The sequence below is a fragment of the Ixodes scapularis genome, unplaced genomic scaffold (assembly GCF_016920785.2).
Source record: "Ixodes scapularis isolate PalLabHiFi unplaced genomic scaffold, ASM1692078v2 PGA_scaffold10__122_contigs__length_95168666, whole genome shotgun sequence".
Lineage (NCBI taxonomy): Eukaryota > Metazoa > Arthropoda > Arachnida > Ixodida > Ixodidae > Ixodes > Ixodes scapularis.
Genome location: NW_024609836.1, coordinates 37,954,670 through 37,976,657, shown reverse-complemented (window position 1 = coordinate 37,976,657; position 21,988 = coordinate 37,954,670). Strand labels below are relative to the sequence as shown.

Sequence of the window (21,988 nt, the reverse complement as noted above, 5' to 3'; positions counted from 1 at the left end):
TGCGTGTGAGTAAATACTTTATTGGGCATGGCATTCTCCAAGGGCAAACTTCGGAATATGCACCTTCGGAAAACATGTCTAAATGTAATAATACCTTTAAATGTTGTTTTGCAATATTAAACGTTCTCAATTCATTTTCGAATAATTCATTTACATTCCACAAAGATTCTGTCTGTTGTTGTGGCAATTTTTCACCTGTATCCGTTCGCCACACCATATCCCGTTTAATACATAATCCAGCTGGTAAATTATTCAATCGAGATGTAAGTGCTTTCGTAGCTTCGTGGAGCTCAGATTCATACAGTTTTAGGTCTTGGATAATCTTATATACATTTGCCTTTGTCCTGTCTGACACACTACTTTCTAATGAATTTAAATAATTCCATTCGTAAGTTATGTCGTCCGTCCATTCGTTTTTACCAATCTCGTCGATTTCTTTTAATCGTTCTGCAACTATATACATCAACGGAACGCGAATATTATATTCACCGCTTTTGAGTTTACTTATAACCGTTTTATGACGTTTATCGGACGAAATTTCAGATTCGTTTTCATCGCTACTATCAACATGGTGTAGCTGATCTTCACCCTGTGGCTGGTCCGTAAGTAATCGTTTACTAGTGCGTGATACGCTCTCTGTTTCCATCGTGGCAGCGGACTGGTCGATCGTTTTGAGTTTACTTATAACCGTTTTAGGACGTTTATCGGACGAAATTTTAGATTCGTTTTCATCGCTACTATCAACATTGTGTAGCTGATGTTCACCCTGTGGTTGGTCCGTAAGTAATCGTTTACTAGTGCGTGATACGCTCTCTGTTTCCATCGTGGCAGCGGACTGGTCGATCGTGATACCTGTAGTAGGTGTTGGGTAGTTTATCTTTATTTCCTTCATAAACGAAAGTGTAGTTGGCAAAAATGTTGTGTATCCATTGGGCATGTAACGAGTTGGATATATAACGTTATTAGATGAAATGTCGAACTGAAATTGAGAATTTAAATAAGTTATATTCTTTTCATGAATTCTAAAATAGATCTCGTCCATTACGTCTTTACATATACCCACGTTATTGGTGTGTGTATTAAACACATATTTCTTTAATATATCGACTATATCTCGTGTCAGTTGCAAATGTAAAGAGAGTTGTTCCAATAATGAGGATGCCTTAAGAAAATAATGAAGTGTCGGAGTCTTGTTAAGATTATTATCGAAATCGTCTAAATCGGTGTTTATATCTAATGACATTCTCATCATATCTATTGTTTCTTCTGCACCACCAATTACCGTTTGTAAGAGTGAATATTCGTCCCTTTTTGCGTTATACATTGCTCTATCACGTTGGCTTGTACAATTACGTAATCCGTTATATAAAGGGAAGGGTTCCATTTCCGTAAAAATATTTTGTTTGTCCACTTCTATCACATTGTTTGTTAAAGTTATATTCGACGACACGAAATGATTCTTGTAAAGTTGTACTGGATGTAGACTGTAGTAAGAATGAGATACGTAAATGTCATCGTCTCGTTGCATGTTTATAGATTTCAATACACTCTCGAAAGACTGTAGGAGATTAATGAGTTTATCGATTATGTTAAGTCTCTCTGTAAATAAGCGTGTTGTATTTTGTAGAATTTTGGCATTGGTGAGAAAGAGTGTTTCTCGTTTATTCTGAGAGATGTTATCTAATATATGTTCTTCGTTTAAAAAATTAGAAATACATTTATTGTCTATAAATTGAATATTTTGTACCTTAGCATAATCGATTAGTAAATTTAAAATTGTTACTAACCAATCTTGTCTATTTAAAAATTCTTTTCGCATCATTCGCATCAAAGTATTTGATATATGAATTAAAATGCCGTTATATATGAAATGAAAAATTTTCACAAGATTATTATGATCTAACGTTTTAAAATGCTTTATAAAAGCGTTCAACTCAAAGTTACTTGCGTTTCTAAACTTTTGAATAATGTATATCAGGTTCGTACATGAAACTTTATCTGGTAGTAATTCTTTACAAAAATTTTCAACGTCTATATCTAGTGATTTACGTACACTTTCACCGATAGTCATATTTAAATTGAAATCATCGATGATACGAGGATTTAAGTAATCCATAAGATCATAACGTTTTATGAAGCACGACTTGTTAACGTAAGTTGTGAATTTAAATAAATTTTCCTCGTGGCTGGCTTCTGCACAATGTACAAAAATTAAATGATTGATACACACAGTTGTCAATATACTGTACTTGTCGTTGTATTCTCTACCAGGTAAATCGTTTGCCATTGAGTTAATCATTGTCATTGGCCATTTGTGTAGGCGTTCTTGTTTTTGATTGGTTAATATAATTTGCTCGGATTCGTCGTATAAAACGGATAGTGGATTCGATTTAAAATAATACGGAAACTCATCTGTACTATACAAATCCTTAAAAATAGAATGTATACCTGCAAAGTATCTATTATAAATTGTTGTATATCTAGTTATGTTCAGCGAAGATTCCAATTCGATTAATAAATTTCTCAATTCCGCTGGATATACCATTACTTGTTGTGGGGTCTTTGTATAAAGGTTTTTCAGTTCGCAATAATCGTAAACCATTAATAATACATTTCCAGATTCCATCGGTTGAGATGCGTCGGATTTATTAACCAATGCGCTCATATCTCGTACGGTATCGAGGAATGTATTAATAGTTATATCGTTTGAATTACCAATGTATGGACTAATGTTCATTACGATTTCTCTCATACTATGATCGCGATTGGCTACGATATCTAATAGAAGATTCCAGGCGTAATGGAGTAGGTGACGTTGATTGTACACATTAACTTCGGGATATTCCGTGACTAGTGGGAGAGCTACCAATCGTCGTAGTAATGCGATGGCACGTCTTCTTTTGCTCTCGAGGAAACATTTGTCGAAAGTAGCCACGGCCAGTACACGAGCCCCGGATACTCTATTGGGATCTCTTAAACGCCCGTATAACTCATTCATGTCATGTATATATCTATCGAAATGACTGCTAGTGTGGATGTGATGAGTATCGGCCTTACTATGAAGAGCTATTCTTCTCAGAGAATTGTATAACATAATGAGTGGATTATCATCGTCTTTCTCGTTATCGCTAAAGTTTACACAATATTTATATTTATTAGCTAAATAATCGAAAATATGTTTATTACTATCGTTTGGCGCTCCATCCGTTCTACGCGCGTATTCTGCTATTTTGTTGAACGTATCGTATAACGTAGCCACGCTTACGCTTTGTAGATGAAAGTAGAAATATGCATCGTCAAATATGTTTTTCAATTCGCGTGGCAAATACGCATACCTATATTCGGTATAGGTTAACGAATATCTACCGGGAAAATGTTCCAATAATAATCGCCGATCGTTAATGTTGGTCACACATGCACGTATATCGCGGGTCATGTTCTGAATGTCGTTTAGTACGTTCGGATTTGCACTGCACACAGGAATCATATTTTCAACTTGATCACGTAATAAACCATTCTTTACAAATGTCATTATATCGTAAGCTTTTTCACAAACGCTAATTTTTTCGTCGACTAGTCGAAGTGTAGATAACAATTCGAAATATTGCCGTTTGTCTACGGAGGTATTCATTATTATATATATCAAATCGAACAGAACGTTCGCAATCTCGTAGGGAATGTGTTGTAATTGTCTTTGACATTTGTCGAAGGGCGTTATCACTAGTAGAGCTTTGTCGTGGAGAATATTGCCTACGTAATCCACCATTTCCAAAAACACGTGGTACACGTTCGCGCCAAACTTTTCTTTGAAAGTGTTTGAATTTTCTACGTTCCACGATTGTCGAAATATGCTAGTCATGGATGCCCAAATAGTTCTCATCACGTTACCGAAATCTCCGCGTTCCGATCTCAAAAATTGAATTCGAGTGAAACAACGAGCTAATGCAAATGCAGAATTTAAACTTCCGGTATATTTCGTTAAACATTGTATTCCGTTGATAATGTTATAAAATGAATTATGGTGCAATTCGTTAATCTGAGTAATGCTGTCGTACATTCTATCTTTAGCGATGGCAATGGCGTTATAATAAACGATGTCTCCCTTCACGTATATTTCGTGCAAAATAGAAAATAGTGGACTGTTTTCGGATACCAAAAAATCAAAGTGTTTAGTAATGTTATTTTGGATTTCGTCCGTATCGTCTTTCATGTTGCCTAAAACGGACAATTTTTCAAATAAAGAACAATCGATTCGAAATCGATCACGAACTCCGATTGCACCTTTAACCTTCCACGTGTTAATATATGAATAAATTATCTTATTTTTCATATATTCGTAGGCATCGTTTCTATCGCTATGAAGACGCGTATATTCTTCCCATTCTTTATAAATGTATTTAATGCAGAGGATGAGAATAGCCACAACAACGTACGTTCTATGTGGATTTCCTTCGAAAACGGTATCTAAATCTCGCATATACGTTAAAACGTTTGTTGAATCCGATCCCATATATAAATAATGAATGGGTATAATATCTAACGTTCTCATATTCATTCCAACTATTGAATAACGATCGCTTCCACCCCTCACTACACTATTCATGTATTCAATGTAATTTATATAATCGTTTGGGATCAGCATATTTATCGGTATGGTTATTGGAGAAAGTGTTTTATCGACGGTTGGCACTATTTCATACTTTGCATCGTTTATCAATTTATCTAACTTGGCTTTATGTTTGAGTATCATTTCATCCATATCTCTACTATATTCGGTTAATATCCAATTACGAGCTAATCTAACGTTGTCGTCTCCAACGTTTTCCAATATATTATCGACTGTCATAGCTTTTACCGTTTCTATTTCGGATTCCATGGCTTGAATATCTGCTACTAAAACGTGTGTGTGTGCTCCGTGAGTTTGAACACTCCTATCGTGCATACCTTTCATAGCCTGTAATACATCGCATAATCTTTTTAAGTATTCTTCTTTCAAATCTTCTAAAGAGAGTTTGTCGATTTCTTTGAGACTTTCTAACATTGTATTTGATATAGATCGACTTATGTACGTCTCTGCAGTGGATGAATGGATACCGCGATGCTGATATTGCAATTGTAGATCAGCGTTCTGCGCTCTGCGTAAAATTTCCATCAGTTGGTCCTTGTAACCGTTAATGTACTGGTCGAATTTATAAATTCTATTTTTCTCGAGGACCTGGAATTTCGATTCCAATTCTTCACGTTGCACTACGTATAACGGTGATGTTTCGAGATCGTCGTTAGTATATAATGAACTGGTATCCCCACCATAATCCAACTTGCTGTCGTCTTTACAAATTGCGTGTTTACTTAAAAATGAGTAATCCATGTTATACGGTATTAAAGACTTTTCTAAAAAATAGATAGCTACTTCTATAACGCTAATTGCTCTTGACAATATGTCCCGCCTATTTTTTACAGTTTCGTTGTCGTATTGTAAATATGTTTTTAAACGCAAATCGTATATTGACATGCGATATTTAAATGCTTCTAATTTTAAATATCTCGCACTAGCAGCTTTATACATTACTTGAATTCTTTCGTTATTATTAAATGAAAGTTTATAAATGTTTTCAACGGTATGTTTCAGTTCTAAAAACGATTTGACACATTCAAGATTCGGTATATCGATGGAGGTTAAATGTGAAACCGGCGTTACCCATTGTATATATAAATTTTTCACCATATTCAGCGCTGTAATCGTTAAACTATTGTACGTTCTATTATATTTATTGTCAGCTTTTGAAATGGCATAGTTTACGTAATCTTCCGGATATACCAATACATTCTCTCCGAACGAAGCTAATGAATTTGGATCATTTATATTATGTCGAAAAGTTTCCAACCGTGTAATATCGTAAACCGATATATATTTCAATAAAGATTGGAGTACAACGTTTAGTATTATATGCATTATTTGTATACGTATATTGTTTTCAGTAGTTTCTAGTGCACGCATGACGTCATTATAAGATGCGTGATTAAATCTTTGAAAGTTATTTTCACATACATTTTGTAGCTTTTTAATAACTAGAGAATAATCACCATTCCAAATATCTGCATATGTTCTGACAATGTACATAACAAACAGAAACAATATGTTACGGAATTCCGGTACGAGTCTTTCTTTTAAATTGGTCTCTAACACTTCGTGTAATGCATTTTGAATTTTACCAACATTCAATCGATTAATTAAAATCGTACTTACCGAATGTTTAGCTATTGTCTTACATATAGATTTTAAAGTGGGTTATTGGAAAACTAAAAATATATTTTGATTTAGACACGACATATCAAACACTAAACGAGGCTCCGAGATTCGAAGTAATCGACGTCGATCCAAATCGAAGCACGGTGGAAAAACCGCCAAGACGCGTTAGTAAAAAAACAAAGACTAAACGGAAGGGTCAAAAAACGCACACAGTTCAAAATCCAGTAATTTCAAGTTCAATTTCTAATACTTCCCAAACTATCGCATCTAACACCTCGGCATCATCAACAACAACAACAACTCATGTCATACCAGGAGATATTTCACCAATAGAAAATGTTACAACACCACATTATGCACCAAGAACGAGTACACCCATCACACCTGTTGTCATGGGAGACGTTACGTCAGCAAGCACAACACACACAAGTGATACGTATACAACTGCACTAGGAACGTCTGATATCTTGGCAAGCACAACACACACAAGTGATACGTATACAACTGCACAGGAAACGTCCGAGTCCACTCCTAAAATGGATATTGATATCGTGGAGACACCTATTGATAATAAATCAAACAAAAGTACTCGTAGACATCGGCATAAAGGGGCAAATAAGTTAGGATTTCGATATTCACAACATTTTTCGGCAAATTTCAATGATGACACGAATAACGTAAAAAGTGTGGTACCCAATATCGTAGAAGGTAATTGGCCATTAGATCAATCTAGCAAATATACTACAAATAATTACGATGAAATTGTTACTTATTGTCGTTACACGTGGAAACTTATTTTTAACAACGCAACTAACGACACTTTAGACGTTCTTGCAACTGGAGTCATAAAATATAGTTTCCTTGTTGATGATATTTCATTACAAATTACAGACATCGCACAAATACTAAATCTAAATAAGGAGGTGATTCTACAAGTACAATACGAACGTTTGCAAGAAGAATTTTATTTTTATTCGAATGATCCAATTCACTGGGCCGTCTTATTCTGTATGCATAAGGAATCTTTATTTGCAAATGAATTACCACCACACATAAAAATATTTAATATTCTAAAATGGTTGTATTTCTTTAATACAACAAATGTTTACAAATATAGACGACAGGTGCAAAATCTGCCATTGAGAGGGTTTGAAATAAATAACGACGGTTCAATTAAAGAGTCTATAGCACAATGTACCGATACTGATTTACATAGATGGTTCGTAAATCCATTTATATTTACACCAGACAAGGTAACCCCCGATGGTAAAATGATGAGAGGATCTCAATTGTCAATATCAGTTGGTACAATATACATCGATAATAAAGATCTACACAATATCTATCACAATTACATTATCGAACAGATCTTTCAAGGAACGATAGACAAAACACGATTTCCATACATACCGCCAATCGAATTTCTTGTATCAGATTACTTGAATAACATACCTTGTCACATTTATTTAACAAGGACTGGAATGTTATATAATTTTTATCACAATGATAGTGATTTAAAAGAATTATTGTTAAACCCTCAAATTACATTACCATGTCAATGGGATCCTTGCATGTTAACAAACACTCCAATCGTACCCAATGTGAATGTCAAAGAAATTTGTCAAACATCAGATACAGAAAAATTACTAGGTGGGTCTTTTCCCTTGTTTCACGATTCTAATCTTAATCTAGATTGGAATAATTTTAATGAGTATTTTAATACGTTTTATCATGCTATAAATAATAGATGTCTTCTTAGTTCAGCGATATCGAATTGTGCGAATGTTTTATACGCTGTAAAAAAATTCGAAAAATTTCGCCCTGTGGTAGACGAGCTCGCAAAGTATTTATATAGAAACACAAATACTTACAATTTCGTATACATTTACTTACTGAATTTCATAAACTTTTCTCCACCGCCGAAAGATTTTAAGTGGAATGCAAACACCGGAATATATTTACCGTTTGTCATTGGTTTACAAAGTGCGAGACTCAGTGACGATGATTCCAACCTATTATTCGAAGCTTATAGAACATTTTTAAAGCAATCTACCGTATATTCACTTCTCAAAATATTCAGTAATATGCCGCGAGCAGGCATAATGATGGGTAAATCGAAAGAACTATTACGTTATCTCGTAGTTTTCGCGGGTCTTGGCGATATATACAGCCCTTTCGTTTTTCCGAATTCGTATTTTTACGACTTAAATCCTCAAGTAGCAGTGGTTTCGGCTGACTTGGGAGACTACATAGAAAGAACATCTCGTGGCCATTACGTATGGTTCATGATCATATTCGTACTGGATAAAGTGAATGTGCCAATCTTTTTGAGCGATGTACGCAACGATATTATAGAGAGAGATTTATCCAAGTATATAAAGGATTCTGACGACGGATGTACTAATACAGATCGTTTGGAATTTCTAAAAATTGTAACATTTCAACAAATAACTTTATTACTGCTTAGTATATTGTATAACGATATGCCAAATCTATTTCCTACGGCACATTCTATTTTAAAATCGGATCACATTGATTATGTCGAAGTAGACAAATTGATAACTAACAAAGAAGCCACCAATTTCTACAAGGAATCTACTACAACAGACGTGTTTATTTCAAAGGTCCTATCTATATCAGATATTATTCATTTTTAACTATGTACATTGATTGAAAAAAATGAACAAATATTTCAATAAAAAAACTTGGTTGTGTGATGTGGGTTGTTTTTAATTTGAAATAATTGTGACACCAAAATTTTTCCTAATGTGTCTTCCATTTTAAATTTGATTACTATTTTTAAAAGATGTATAATAGTGTTGTAACAATATGTATAAAAACTCCTATCCATCGATATTTGTTCTAAAGAGTAATAATAAAAAATGTCAACAAATTTACAGAGGTTGCAACACTGTATTAATCAATTAGATCTTACTTTACGTAATGTTACCAATGCTGTTAGGGGTGGATCAAATAATAATAATAATAATGACGGAGGTGGCCCTCCTGGTAATGACGGATGGGGTAGTGGTGATAATAATATGGAGTATAATGATGACGGTAATGGAGCCAGTCAAAATGTTAATTACTCGACAGGGTTCCAGCCACCACAAAGACCCGCTCCAAATTACATACCAAACTCGACGACGTTTCCAACACCATCCAATAGATATGCACCACCGTCGCAAGGGCCTGGTCCAAATTACATACCACAATCGTCACCGTTTCAACCACAACATAATAGTTATATCCCACCACAAGGACCTCCTCCAAATTACATACCAGACGGCACCCGTCAATTTTCCATTAGTAGACGTGACTAATGACCAGCCGTTCCCACAACCATTGCAACCTACAGAACCACCACAACCTAACGCTCCATTTAAAATCAATGTGCCACAACCTACACAAACTAATCCTCAATTTAAAATCGTCCTGCCAGAACCTACAACACAACATCCAATACCTAATATTGTATATCCACCTAGCACATCTCACCCTCCACAAGCATCTAATCAACCAGATCCCACCCTTACCTCACAAACACAACCGCCAAAACAAATTCCAGGAGGAGTGGCGTCGGCACAAAGTGGCGTAAACGTTGTTGCACAAGCTGGCCACACATTACCACTCACCCCACACCCAAATTTGGGGGAGGAAGGCGATACGAAAATAATATATACGTCTTGCGTGGCGAGATGGCTTCAATATGTATTGTCACATCCAATGGACACATTGAACCTTACAAATTTGGAAATTAAAGAGAACGATAACCTAGATCAATGCAAAGAAAAAATAATTAATTTTGCAAAAATTATAAGTACGTATCCAACATTTTCAATTTTGTTTAATCGTTTGTCAACGTTTAAATTAGTTAGAGCCATGCAAAAAACAATGTCAAATAACGTAGGCGAGCAGAGTGTGTTGGATAATATAATAGGCATGTACACAATCTACGTGACTTTTATGTACGTCAACATTTATTCTCTGAAATATAAGATCTTACTCAAGTCGGTCAAAACTATTCATAATGATAAATTGATATTGCATCGAAAAATAAGTCAATACAAACTCACATATACGCGTTTAGTTGAAGTGGAAAGAGAAATAGAACAAGGTGTTGCTAGCACCGTTTTACATGCGGCGATACAATCTCTAATTAAATATATGTACATTTATAAACCGAATATGGAATTCGTGAAATTTAAACAAATTATTTATACTCAAGAATTGATGAAATGTATACCGTACATTGCAAATGAAAACGGTAGTTATATGAATATGGGTCCAAATGAATATTCTCTGAATAACGAGAACAATTTATACGACACAATTGATGTGAACTCATTTGCCGACAAAACAATGCGTATAGCTAAAGGCCATTACATCCAGTATAATTACGTCCCTATTTTTCACCTGAAACCAGTTGACGTACCGATTCTAGAAGATATCATGGAATTGGTATCTAATCGACAAAGTATTAATAATCTTTACTTAAAATATAAAAACGATGTTCAAGAAGGACGGAAGGCATTAAGCTTTATTGTGAATAACAGATATTTAAAATTGGAATCGCTTCGTTATCGGTTGTATATTTACATGTTGCGTCAAAACAGATTTCAATCGTATCATAATATTAATGGTTCCGGGTATAAAAAATATAACGTAAGGAATAAAATCAATGCTTTACAAAACTCAATGTCTATAATAGATGTTGCTATTCATTTACTCGAAAAATCTATCGTGCCTTATCATATGGATGTCGACTTTGTATTTTCAGGATGTAAAGAATCGAAACAAACGTTCGGTGGAGAAACCACACATTTATATACGAATGATGGCATTGAATTGGATGTATCGCACGGTAGATCTGTACAGGAAATGGAAAGTATAATAAATACGTTATCTAAAAGTGCTCGGAAAAATAGACTCGAAACGATGTTTCAACCGTACATACATCAATTTGCAGAATTAGTACGTAGAGCGCAAGATAACGATATTCAATTACAACGTCGTCATAGAGTTGCAATAGGTTGGGGGGACAACGAATATCCCAAGCGAACTGCCTCTAGTGAACTTTTAAATATATTAAAGGGCGTTAATCCAGATTATTTGGACATCTTAAAAACCAAATATATTGATAATGTAAAAAGTACTTTACTAGCGTTAGATCAGACTTTAGCGAATTATAAAGTTAATCAGTATGGTACGGATGCTTTACGGTGCGATCGCGATGCTGTCGCAAAAGAAATTCAAAAGCTTGAGAAATTCAGTCTATCCAATTTATACGACGACAGAAATGACAATAGCATAAATTTGGCTCGTAAATGGATTATAAACGAATACGCAAACTATATGGAAAATATATTGCACACTAGTCGCTCAATGTTAGATGAGATGAATAACATGACTCGGTACAATATCGAAACCATCGCTTCACAACACGATAAGACGAGTACGCCAATACCTCGTTCAATGAATTTTTTATACCCGGGTAAATACATTGACCTAATTAATTTGGAAAAAACAACCACGACTGGAAAGATGGCCATGATACGCAAATCGATTGTCGGTTTACACATGCGTTCATTAGACATACTGCCTATGGAATATCTCATCTTGAAATCCGATTCCGTAAACTTATTGGAATATATTCGTGAACTAGACATAGTATTTGAACAGAAACCGAATAGATCATACGTTGCCATTGCTATATTTACATTAGGAATGAGTTTCGCAGAACGGAACAACCGGCGCTTAGAAAATTTAGATTCGTTAGATACGTTCGAATTCGTGATGCAAAACACTTTCCATTTGTGGAAAAACGAAGGTGTCGAGTCAATGTTTCGACACCTCGAAATACCGCAACGAGTTACGTTTGAATTTTATAAACTCGCAAGCACAACGAATGATCCCGATCCAATGCAGCAAAATATTATCGATCATTTCGATTATCTAACCAAGAATCAGGAAAGTCCATTCCTAAAATTATACAAAGAGATGTACGCTAGAGGAGACATTGTATATTACAACATATTAGCCATTGCTAAAGATCGAATGTACGACCACATCACATGTATTAACGAATTACACGAATCTGCTTTCAATAGTTTAGTGAAAGGTATCGAATGCTTAAAAACATACACAGACAGTACTAATGCGGCATTTTCTTTATCTCGTTGCTTAATACGATTACAATTTCTACGATCTACACGCGACGATCTCGATCAAATTATCCAAATAATGTGGACGACACTAATTAAAGTTTTTGAATCTTCGTTTAATGACGAAGACGTAGTAAATTTTAAAACACAGTACGGATCGGCCGTATATCAGATATTAATGGAAATGATAGACTTAATCGGTAATGTCTTTTCCGGTAAAAAATTGCGTCAGGTGAAACCGTTTTATAAATGCTTCATTCATTTACAACACATTCCATACGAAGTTGCCAACGTGATTTTAGATTTAATATACATTATATTGCACACCAATTCCGAGCAAGATAAATTTTTCGAAATTTTATCCACATTCAGACTTATCGACGAAAAGGTATCAAGTTGCGAATTAGCCCGCAACGTGTGGGATCTAGTTGCAACAGATTTGATTAGAGACGAAGATACGCCAATCCCTGTGGCAGGCGTGAATTGTAGTCGTCAACCGCATATTATTAACGATATACAGGCCTTAACGCGAAAAATCTGTCATCTCGTAACACTTCCAAGTCGTAAATTTTTATTATCACATATTCCAAGCAGATACGAATTGGTCTATAGTGAATATCGATACGCGTATTTGCCACGCGCATTGAAAAATATATTTGACGATGCATACTACTACTTCAATTTGAAAAACGAAGCACACAAAAATATTTTTGAAATTTTCAATCTCATCGTAACTTGTGCGCGCAATCCTGAAAGAATAGAGGATAATAATTATAAAGATATTTTCAGGTATTTATCCACTAGGTATAGTCAATGCGTCTTGTATAATACCAATGTCTCAGAATTAGGAGACGAAAATCCCTTAATTATGTTATATTCATCGCTAAATCGTCTGATGCGCTCTATACACTCGACCACTTCGCGACAAATTGTTTTCGAAAATTATATCAAAGACATGACTGCTTTGTATCAACGACTGAAGGACCCAGACTCGGTGGTTGGACCTCGTACGCATGCCGTTATTTGTTTCGAAAAGTTTTTTCTCGACGACAAAAAACTCGATGCACTCGCGTCAATACGCAAACTCGTTTCGCTACCACCACTTACAGAATATCCAGAGATTAATATTTATAATCAACGTCACGTATTACATTTAGCGTGGAAATACATATTGGAAATGATTAGAGACGTAAATACAAATGTAACTCGCGAAATTTTGAAACAACTCAGTCAATACGTTGGTAGCAACGAAGATCTCCCACTGAATACCTTTGTGACGAGCACGCGTAATTTGTTCAATTACGTGGCTAGAGATCAGATTCAGAATTGGAACGTTTGCGACAACGTCATACTAATGTTATACGATTACTGCGAGTTAAAAACGGTATATACCAGAACACCAGCTCATGCAATGGTGTATCCGGCCGAATTACAAAATTTATTACTCGAACTCGAAAACTCTTTAGACATTCATAGATGTAGTGGATTGTTTATGCGATACTTTTCTGGATTGATCATGGTTTTTAAAGACTTTGCGAAAGAACTTTCACCATTTACATTAGTAAATACTAATTATTCGATTTTTAAGGAGATACCTGATGTGAATGTGGGTACACCCGAAAGCCTGCACCTATCTATTCAACGTCACGAGCGTCTCTGTAAATGGCCAATGTCATTCATTTATAATATAAACCAACATATCGATGCCATATGCTCGGAAGAAACTGTTTTCAACATTTTAACTACAATAGTAATGAATAAGTTAGTATTTTTTCCATCTCCATTTACGACTTTTGATCAGACTTTATATCAATGGAGTAATTTCTTACACGACTCGATTTGTCTATACCCACCGAGATTATTAGACTATTTAAATCCGCGAAAAATTGAAGAATTCGATCTCAAATTAAAAATGGGTTATGCAATACGCATAGGATATAACAATTCTATACGGAATGATAAAAATCCAATCATTGCATTTATTACTAATTTCATAAACAATATTGAAGCTATTGACACAGAATTATTCGCCAACGAATTGAGAAAATTAAAGACAAGATCTAAAGTAGTTGAGTATTTGCACATGTTATCGAATGTAATTTCCATTGAAAGATCGTGCATTCTAACGAAACTTTTACGAACAGAATTTTTGAATCGCCAAGATTGGATTGTTCGCTATTTACGTCTCATACTTAAACGCGCAAAAAAAGAATCATTAACACGCATAAATCACGATTTTATAAATTCAATAAATGTTGCCCAAAACGACGATCTATTGTCGCCCAATAAAGTAGATACGGTACAATCATTAAATCATCTACTCTTACAAGACACACTACGTTTGTTTCTTATACGTAAAAAAGTCTTGGGTAAACTGATGACTATCGATGCAGCGTGGAAATTAATTTTACTGTCAATGAGAGTCAATGTGAACGTAAATGACGACGAATATAAATCGATATCTAAACACCACTCGTTATTTAATAGAAAGATGTTATTTCTCCTTATGTCTCAGTACGATAATAACGAGATGTTAAGTGCTATTAAATCGACCGACAAACTAAATACTTTTACGGAAGTGGATCCATCTATATTGTCATCGCAAACAAGTTTACAGGATAGAGAAGATTATTTTATGTTACACACAGCCATAGTCGGTGCAGAAGAAGCAATAGATATGATGAGAGATCACATAGATAACACGAAGGACTACGATACTTTAGACAACGCGATCGACGATGAACTAGAACAGTTATTAGGCGGTGTAATCGACCTAGAAACGATGGGAGAACAAGTACGTAAAGTGTACGCAACAGTAACGGAAAGTATAGAAACGTTAACAGAGTTGGTTGGTATAGCACATCCACGTCATACACTTTCGAGAGATTGTAATAAAATCGTGATGGATGTATGGCATGCATCTCATCCACACGCGGATTCATCTTGGATTAGAGAACATCAGTATCAAATCGATCTTCAAACACCAGACGTGGTGTATCCAACGTACGGAATGCCGCTTGGCTATAAAACGTTTCTCCAACAGAGAATCATTCCTAAAAAAGAGTTAGATATCAATATTCGTGAAATTGATGTGCCACGTAAAAACCACGTGGCCGTGCGATGTCAAAGCGATTTAAATACATATACTGATAAGATTATTCGAATAATTGAGACAACTCATAATAACCCGATCAGAGAAAACGTGGTACGCGGTAATAGACAAAACGATATATTTCCTGCAAATAAGTATTCCTTCCGTTTTGGTGACAACCCCTTACCATCGGTTAGAGAATCGTTAAGCAGCGAAAGCTCATTAATCGAAGGCGAGAATCCCGAGTACGCTTTATTATTACGACATGCAGAAGGTACACGCGCGAGCGAACGTATCGAAAGGGAATTTAAGAGTGCACTTCCAAGAGTGGCAATGGAACGTCCCAACTCGTTCGGTGTGTTAGCGAATGTCGCCGAAGGTGAATACTTTATTAAAATTCCATCCCAAGCTGAAATCGAAGAGGGTCGTCGCACATTGACAGAAAACATTACATTATTAACTAGCACTCTAAGTCGTCCTCTTCCGCTTGTAGAGAATGAATACAGATTGCTCGACTTTTTACTAAAAGAATTGGAAAGACTTAAAGATGTTTACAATAGAGAAGTTATACAGGAAATTATAGTAATCGCGCAAAAATACGGGGTGGAACTAAACAACATTTATTTAAAAATATGCGCAATTAAAGCCAATCTATACCAGAATATAGAACGAAGCGAAGCTTACGATTATCGCAGAGATCTAGTACTCGTGCATGCGCATAATGGAATGGAAGTTTCGAATCCGATGGTAGTTATGAATCTACCAGAATTATCTCAATATAATGCATTACGCTCCGCGTATGAAGAAGGGTCCAAGGTATATAACAATTCTGTGCGTCAGCTTTTCATCTTGCGAGATATCGGTGCGATAATGAAAAGCCAAACACCGGAATGTATTGCTAAATTGAGTGTAAACTTTAATATGAACGATACGTATGCAACACCCGTTAATTTTCCTGCATTTAAAATTACCTTTTTATCACAAGATGAGATGACTATAACACGTCCGTGGCAGGGGGATACAAGTGGTGGGGGGCAGATAAACGCATCACAATTAAATACAAATACCACAACGGCAAATCGAACAGGCGTGGAGGGCAATGTGGCCCACGTAGAGAATGTTACCGTCATCTCTACAATACGAGGTGAGATTGCCGAAATGCAGAACAAGTTATCAATTATAAGCAATAACTTTCTCGGTCCATTAGCGAGTAATTTGACTCCAGAAGCGCGTGTACAGTCAATAGAAGATTATTACAACAATATAACTCATATAAATATTTTAAAGGAAAGAATTGACTTCATTACGAGAACGCGTAGTTGTAGAAACATTCCAGAAAAATCAAACGACGAAAAAATAGCCATATTATTAGATCAATTGCAGAGAGAACGCAACGAATTGAGTAGATTACATCAAAAGGAGATTGCCGCTTTAGAAAGTAAACACGAACGACAAATAACAGCAGACCCCGAGAGTATAGGACTTTTAGACGCTCAGACTTCTGAAAAACACGCACTCCAACTGAAACATGACCAAGATAACCAAATTCAAAGAACACGTCACGAGAACAGAGAAAGGGAACTTAATTTTACATCACATTCTGAAAGTGAAACTTCGCCATCACTAATGAAAACTGGATCCAAACGATCGCATAACGTGTTAACTGTTCCGAAAGATCCAGTAACAAGGAAAGGTCGACCTAAAAAATCTCCAGCGAAACGACGAGTAGACTTTGCATCTAGTACTAGTGATGATGTTGGCAAAGTCACTACAGATATTAATACTTCCAATGTTCAAGAGGAAAAAACAGAATCGGAGTATGAACTAGCTCTGACTAAGATACAATCCGATGAACCCGTCGTGTCCACGGACGATATACAATCGATCATTAAATCCAATTTATTACACGGTCGAAATAAATTACTATTTAGATATTCCGAATACCTGCCCCTCACCCCACATAGAAGCAGATCGCTTCGACGATATGTACCTAACATATTGGAGGATAATCCACCTTTAGGACGCCGAAGTTTGATCCGAATGTATACTTTATCGGATATGGATAAATATTGCAGAGGCGCATGTTTTTTACTCTTTAACGAGAATGTGGGGTACGGTATAATCAAGATTTTACAAAATGGACACATTAAATACGAAGTACAGGTGGGTGATGATTTCAAATCAATGGAAACATTTCCTATAGACGATATCATAGCTTTAAAAAGATTGACCTTAATGCGTATTAGCTACCTCGATCACGGATTCGTGATAAATTTCGAAACCGATAACCCCATACATTGGACTGTACTATTTTGTATGCATTTCGAATTTGACAAAGCTGAAAAAATAGCTGATAATGCGAAAATGTTCAATATTTTAAAATGGCTATACTTCTTCGATACTACGACCGAACACACTAAAATGAAAAAACACACTGCCATTTCGTTGAAACTTTTACGAATATATGGACATCAATTTTATACGACTAATGTTCAATGCCTCAACGTAAAGAATAATCGTAAATTTCTGAATCCATTCGTTTTTGCACCAGACGTGATCACATCGGATGGAGACGTCATTCGTGGCATTTCGCATTCGTCGTTTATGTGTACTGCACACATAATTAACACTCCAGTACATCGCGCATACGATGATATAATTCGTAAAACATTTCATGAAAAATACAATGTCACATTAGGAAGCGACGATATGATATACATACCTCCAATTGAATTCATGGTAAGCGAATTCACTCCCCAAAAATGTCATACATTTTTGATGCGACAAGGTATGCTGTATAATTTTGTTTTGACAAAAGAGAGTAATTTAACTTTATTCGGAAATTACAACCCCAACAGTTTGCTTCCGCTAGATGCAATATATACAAAGAATGATCCAGTGTTACTTAAATACGAGAACGAACCGTTATGTTCGTACAATTCAGATCTAATCATCACGTCTTTTCCAACATTCGAATTCAAAAAGGCTTCCCCGTTTGATGTGACACTTTTTGCACAATTTCAACGGAGATTCACTTTAGCAGTTCGAAATAGAGCATTCGTACGTGCTGCGCTCGGCAACACAGCTACGATTTTGTTGGCTGTGAGTCAACATAAACAATTTCGTCCCAATATTGATGAATATTCTAAATTTTTATATGCTAATACATGTGCTTATGACATACATTATAATTGTTTAATTAATCTAATTACAGCTACGTCTCCATTATCAACCGAATTTTTGAAAGATAGAAAGACATTTCATCCTTTTCTCTCTTTTATGGTAGGCGTAAAGAATAATGGCTCGTTATTACCTCTTTACAGACATTACCTAATGAATACCGATTTACTTACGATCCTTTTGTTATTCACAGATGTATATAGAGAAGGGCTTGTTGTAGCCAGAAATTCTGAAATAATTAATAAGATGCACGGGGGATTGATCGATATATATAATCCTTTCATATTTCAAGAAATTTCTTTCAAGGATATATCCACTCTCACACGTCCAAGAAAGGATGAAGATTTAGTAGCCTACGTAAGCAAGTACACGAGAAGTTATTATGTTTGGAAAATAATAATAGAAACATTGTATCGTACCAATATCGCAAGTTATTTGGAAAAACCACCTACTGATTTAAACTTGGCAGCGATGGGTGTATACATTAGAGATTCCGTTCAACAAAACATAGACTTAGAAATTAATCGTTTCTTATCAATCGTTAGTTTCCGTCACATTACGTTGTTATACGTACACGTTTTAGCACGTGACGACGAACGTCGAAACCCACATATAATACCGTTGGCAAAGGAATTGATACAAAGAAATGAAAGTGATTTTACTTTAATAGACAAAGTATTAACCAGCGCCGAGTGTATATCAATTTTAAAAATTGACTTGGATACGAAAAATTATTTTACCACAATTGATTCCATTACGGAGCACCTTTGGCCTCTTCGGTTCGGAAATGTACCTTAGATTAGATTAAAAACAAATTTATTAAAAATGATGTGTACAATTTCTCAACGTCACGAAGATTATGCGTCGCATTTGCGAAGCATATGTCGTGAACTACCCCGTCTAAAATTTCTTGCAAAGACGTATCTGAGAGTAGAGCGCTATTTAGCAACGTGTGGATTATACCTAAATACACCATGTACACACGGCAATGATTCAGGGTGTTGGCTTTTACGAGTGACCTCTCCCTTAAATGATATATTATCTCATATAGACGTTGAATTGAGAGAGAGTTTTTCGCAAACTTTATGTATGCAATCGTTCAAAAAGTGTAAACAATTGGAAAGAAACATTCGTGCAAACGACGCATACATTTTAATCCATCGTTTACTCACCATCCATAGTTGTATCGTTACAGTTGACATTTCTGAAAGTTCAATCCATCCAGCAATTCTCAGTGACGCAATTTTAAATAATTCTGGTGTACGCAATGTATCTGTTTCACTTAATAAGTTACGAGAAAACACGCCGTACGAAATTATGAGAGCAATTAGTTTATTACAAACAGTAGAATGTATTAATGTTAATGGGATCGAAATTCCTCCCAACGTTACTGATATGTTTGGTGATATGTTGGCACAACGTAAAATTCATACTTTAAAATTGTCTAATAATCGATTCCTTTTAGATAAAGCTTTGGTCAATTTATGTCATGACGATAAACTACGAGTTTTAAAATTACACAACAATCTGATAGGTATCCAGGGTCTGCGAGCAATTGCGGAATTGCTGGTAATTAATAAATGTAAACTCGAAAGTTTATCTTTAAAATATTTAATAGGTTTACAAATGAATCACATACCGTGTTCGTTGACATTTAACGTCAGTTTAAAAAGGCTGTGCATCGAAGGGTCTACATTTGTGAGAAATGATGCATGGTCTCTGATAAACGCTCTCTGTCACAACGAAAACTTGGAGACATTAAAGTTGATCAAGTGTGGTTTGGATAGTAGTACGACCGAACCTTTTGCTCGATTGCTTATGATGAATAAATCTTTAAGAAAGATAGACGTGAGTAAAAACAATTTTGATTTCCAATCAGCTGTATTGATAGGTAATGCATTCCGAACCAACTCCACTCTTCGTACACTTAATCTCGATAAAAATAATTTCGGACACAACGGTATAATGTTTTTGATTCTTGCGTTAAATGAAAATAATTTCATTACAGAATTAGGGTTTCATTCTACACCAGTTGATGTAAGCTTAAACGAATTTCTAAGACTTCAAAATGTTTATCCCCGTGTACGATTTAATTATAACGGAAACCAATTGTTAGGAATTTCGAATAGCATCATTAACAATTCAAATGGAATCACTCATTTGAACATATGTAATGTAAACGAAGGAACGATCGATAACGACTTTCTTCGCCAATTATTTCTGGCTCTTCGAAGTGCAGTTCGATTAGAAAGTATTAATATGGAATTAAATACACACTTGGAGCAAGATGCGGCTATAGAATTCTCAGGCGTTTTATCTACGAGTAAAACGCTTAAAAAAATTAGGTTAATTACGTATACCGTTTCGAGCGCTCCGGCACTTGTAATAATGAAAGAATTGGGGGAAAATCGAATAGTAACGCATTTCGATATGAAATTTCAAAGGAATGTCGTTACACATTTTATTCAAATGTTAAAAAGCAACGAAACATTGGAACACTTCGGTACGATCCGCGCGCACGTAGACGATTTCAAAAACATTGCACGTTGTATAATTTCAAATATTTCTATAAGATCTATTTTAATGGATTATGATCCTATACACACGAAAACAATTAATAAAATTCGAAATATTTTGAGACGCAATACATCGTTTATTAACACAGCAGTACAGTTTGCAATAGATCCATGTAAATTTGGTGTAAGGCGACTTCCACCATTTTTATACGAACAATTTTGTGTCAAAAAGAGTTTTAACGTAATATTAAATAATTATATCAAAGATGAAAACATTCGAGAAGTAAAATATCGTGCAGAACGGTACATATGCGCAAACTTTTTAGCTATAACAGGAATCTCGAGCGGTGTAATAACTTGTTTTCCAACAGATAAACAGGAAAGTCAAATCGATTGTTTAAATTACGACTGTTTGGATAAGATTTGTTCATATTTGAAGATAAAAGATATCGCATCGTGGCCCTCGTCCAGATTGTCCCTCACGACCCCAATTATGACATAAATAAAGCATTATGATTTTTTTTTATTTTACTCTCATTATTTAGATTTCTATTATACCGAGAGTTTTTTTTTTAAATGAATGCAATCCAAACATTTTTCTTTTTCAACTATTTATTAACAAGAATAAATTCAATCGGCTAAGGTTTACAAAACAACTTCAATAATTGCATCTTCATTTTCTTCTATGTCGTTGTTGTTGAGATCGGTGATGTTGTTTTTGTCATCCACGACCACAGAAGCGTTGATATCTCTCTCCAGAAGACGAGACCTTTGAAAATTGTAACGC

The 21,988-nt window shown here is 35.2% G+C and overlaps 2 protein-coding genes across 3 annotated transcripts in view; one reads left to right on the top strand and one right to left on the bottom strand.

Annotated features, from left to right (window-relative positions):
- Positions 1 to 21,988, bottom strand: part of LOC8033856 — a 289,711-nt gene that overhangs the window by 156,882 nt on the left and 110,841 nt on the right. The window lies entirely within an intron of this gene.
- Positions 10,145 to 20,198, top strand: LOC115331321. Its single transcript, XM_042288533.1, has 2 exons — positions 10,145 to 15,208; positions 20,151 to 20,198. The coding sequence occupies exons 1-2, from the start codon at positions 10,145 to 10,147 to the stop codon at positions 20,196 to 20,198; spliced, it is 5,112 nt and encodes a 1,703-aa protein (XP_042144467.1).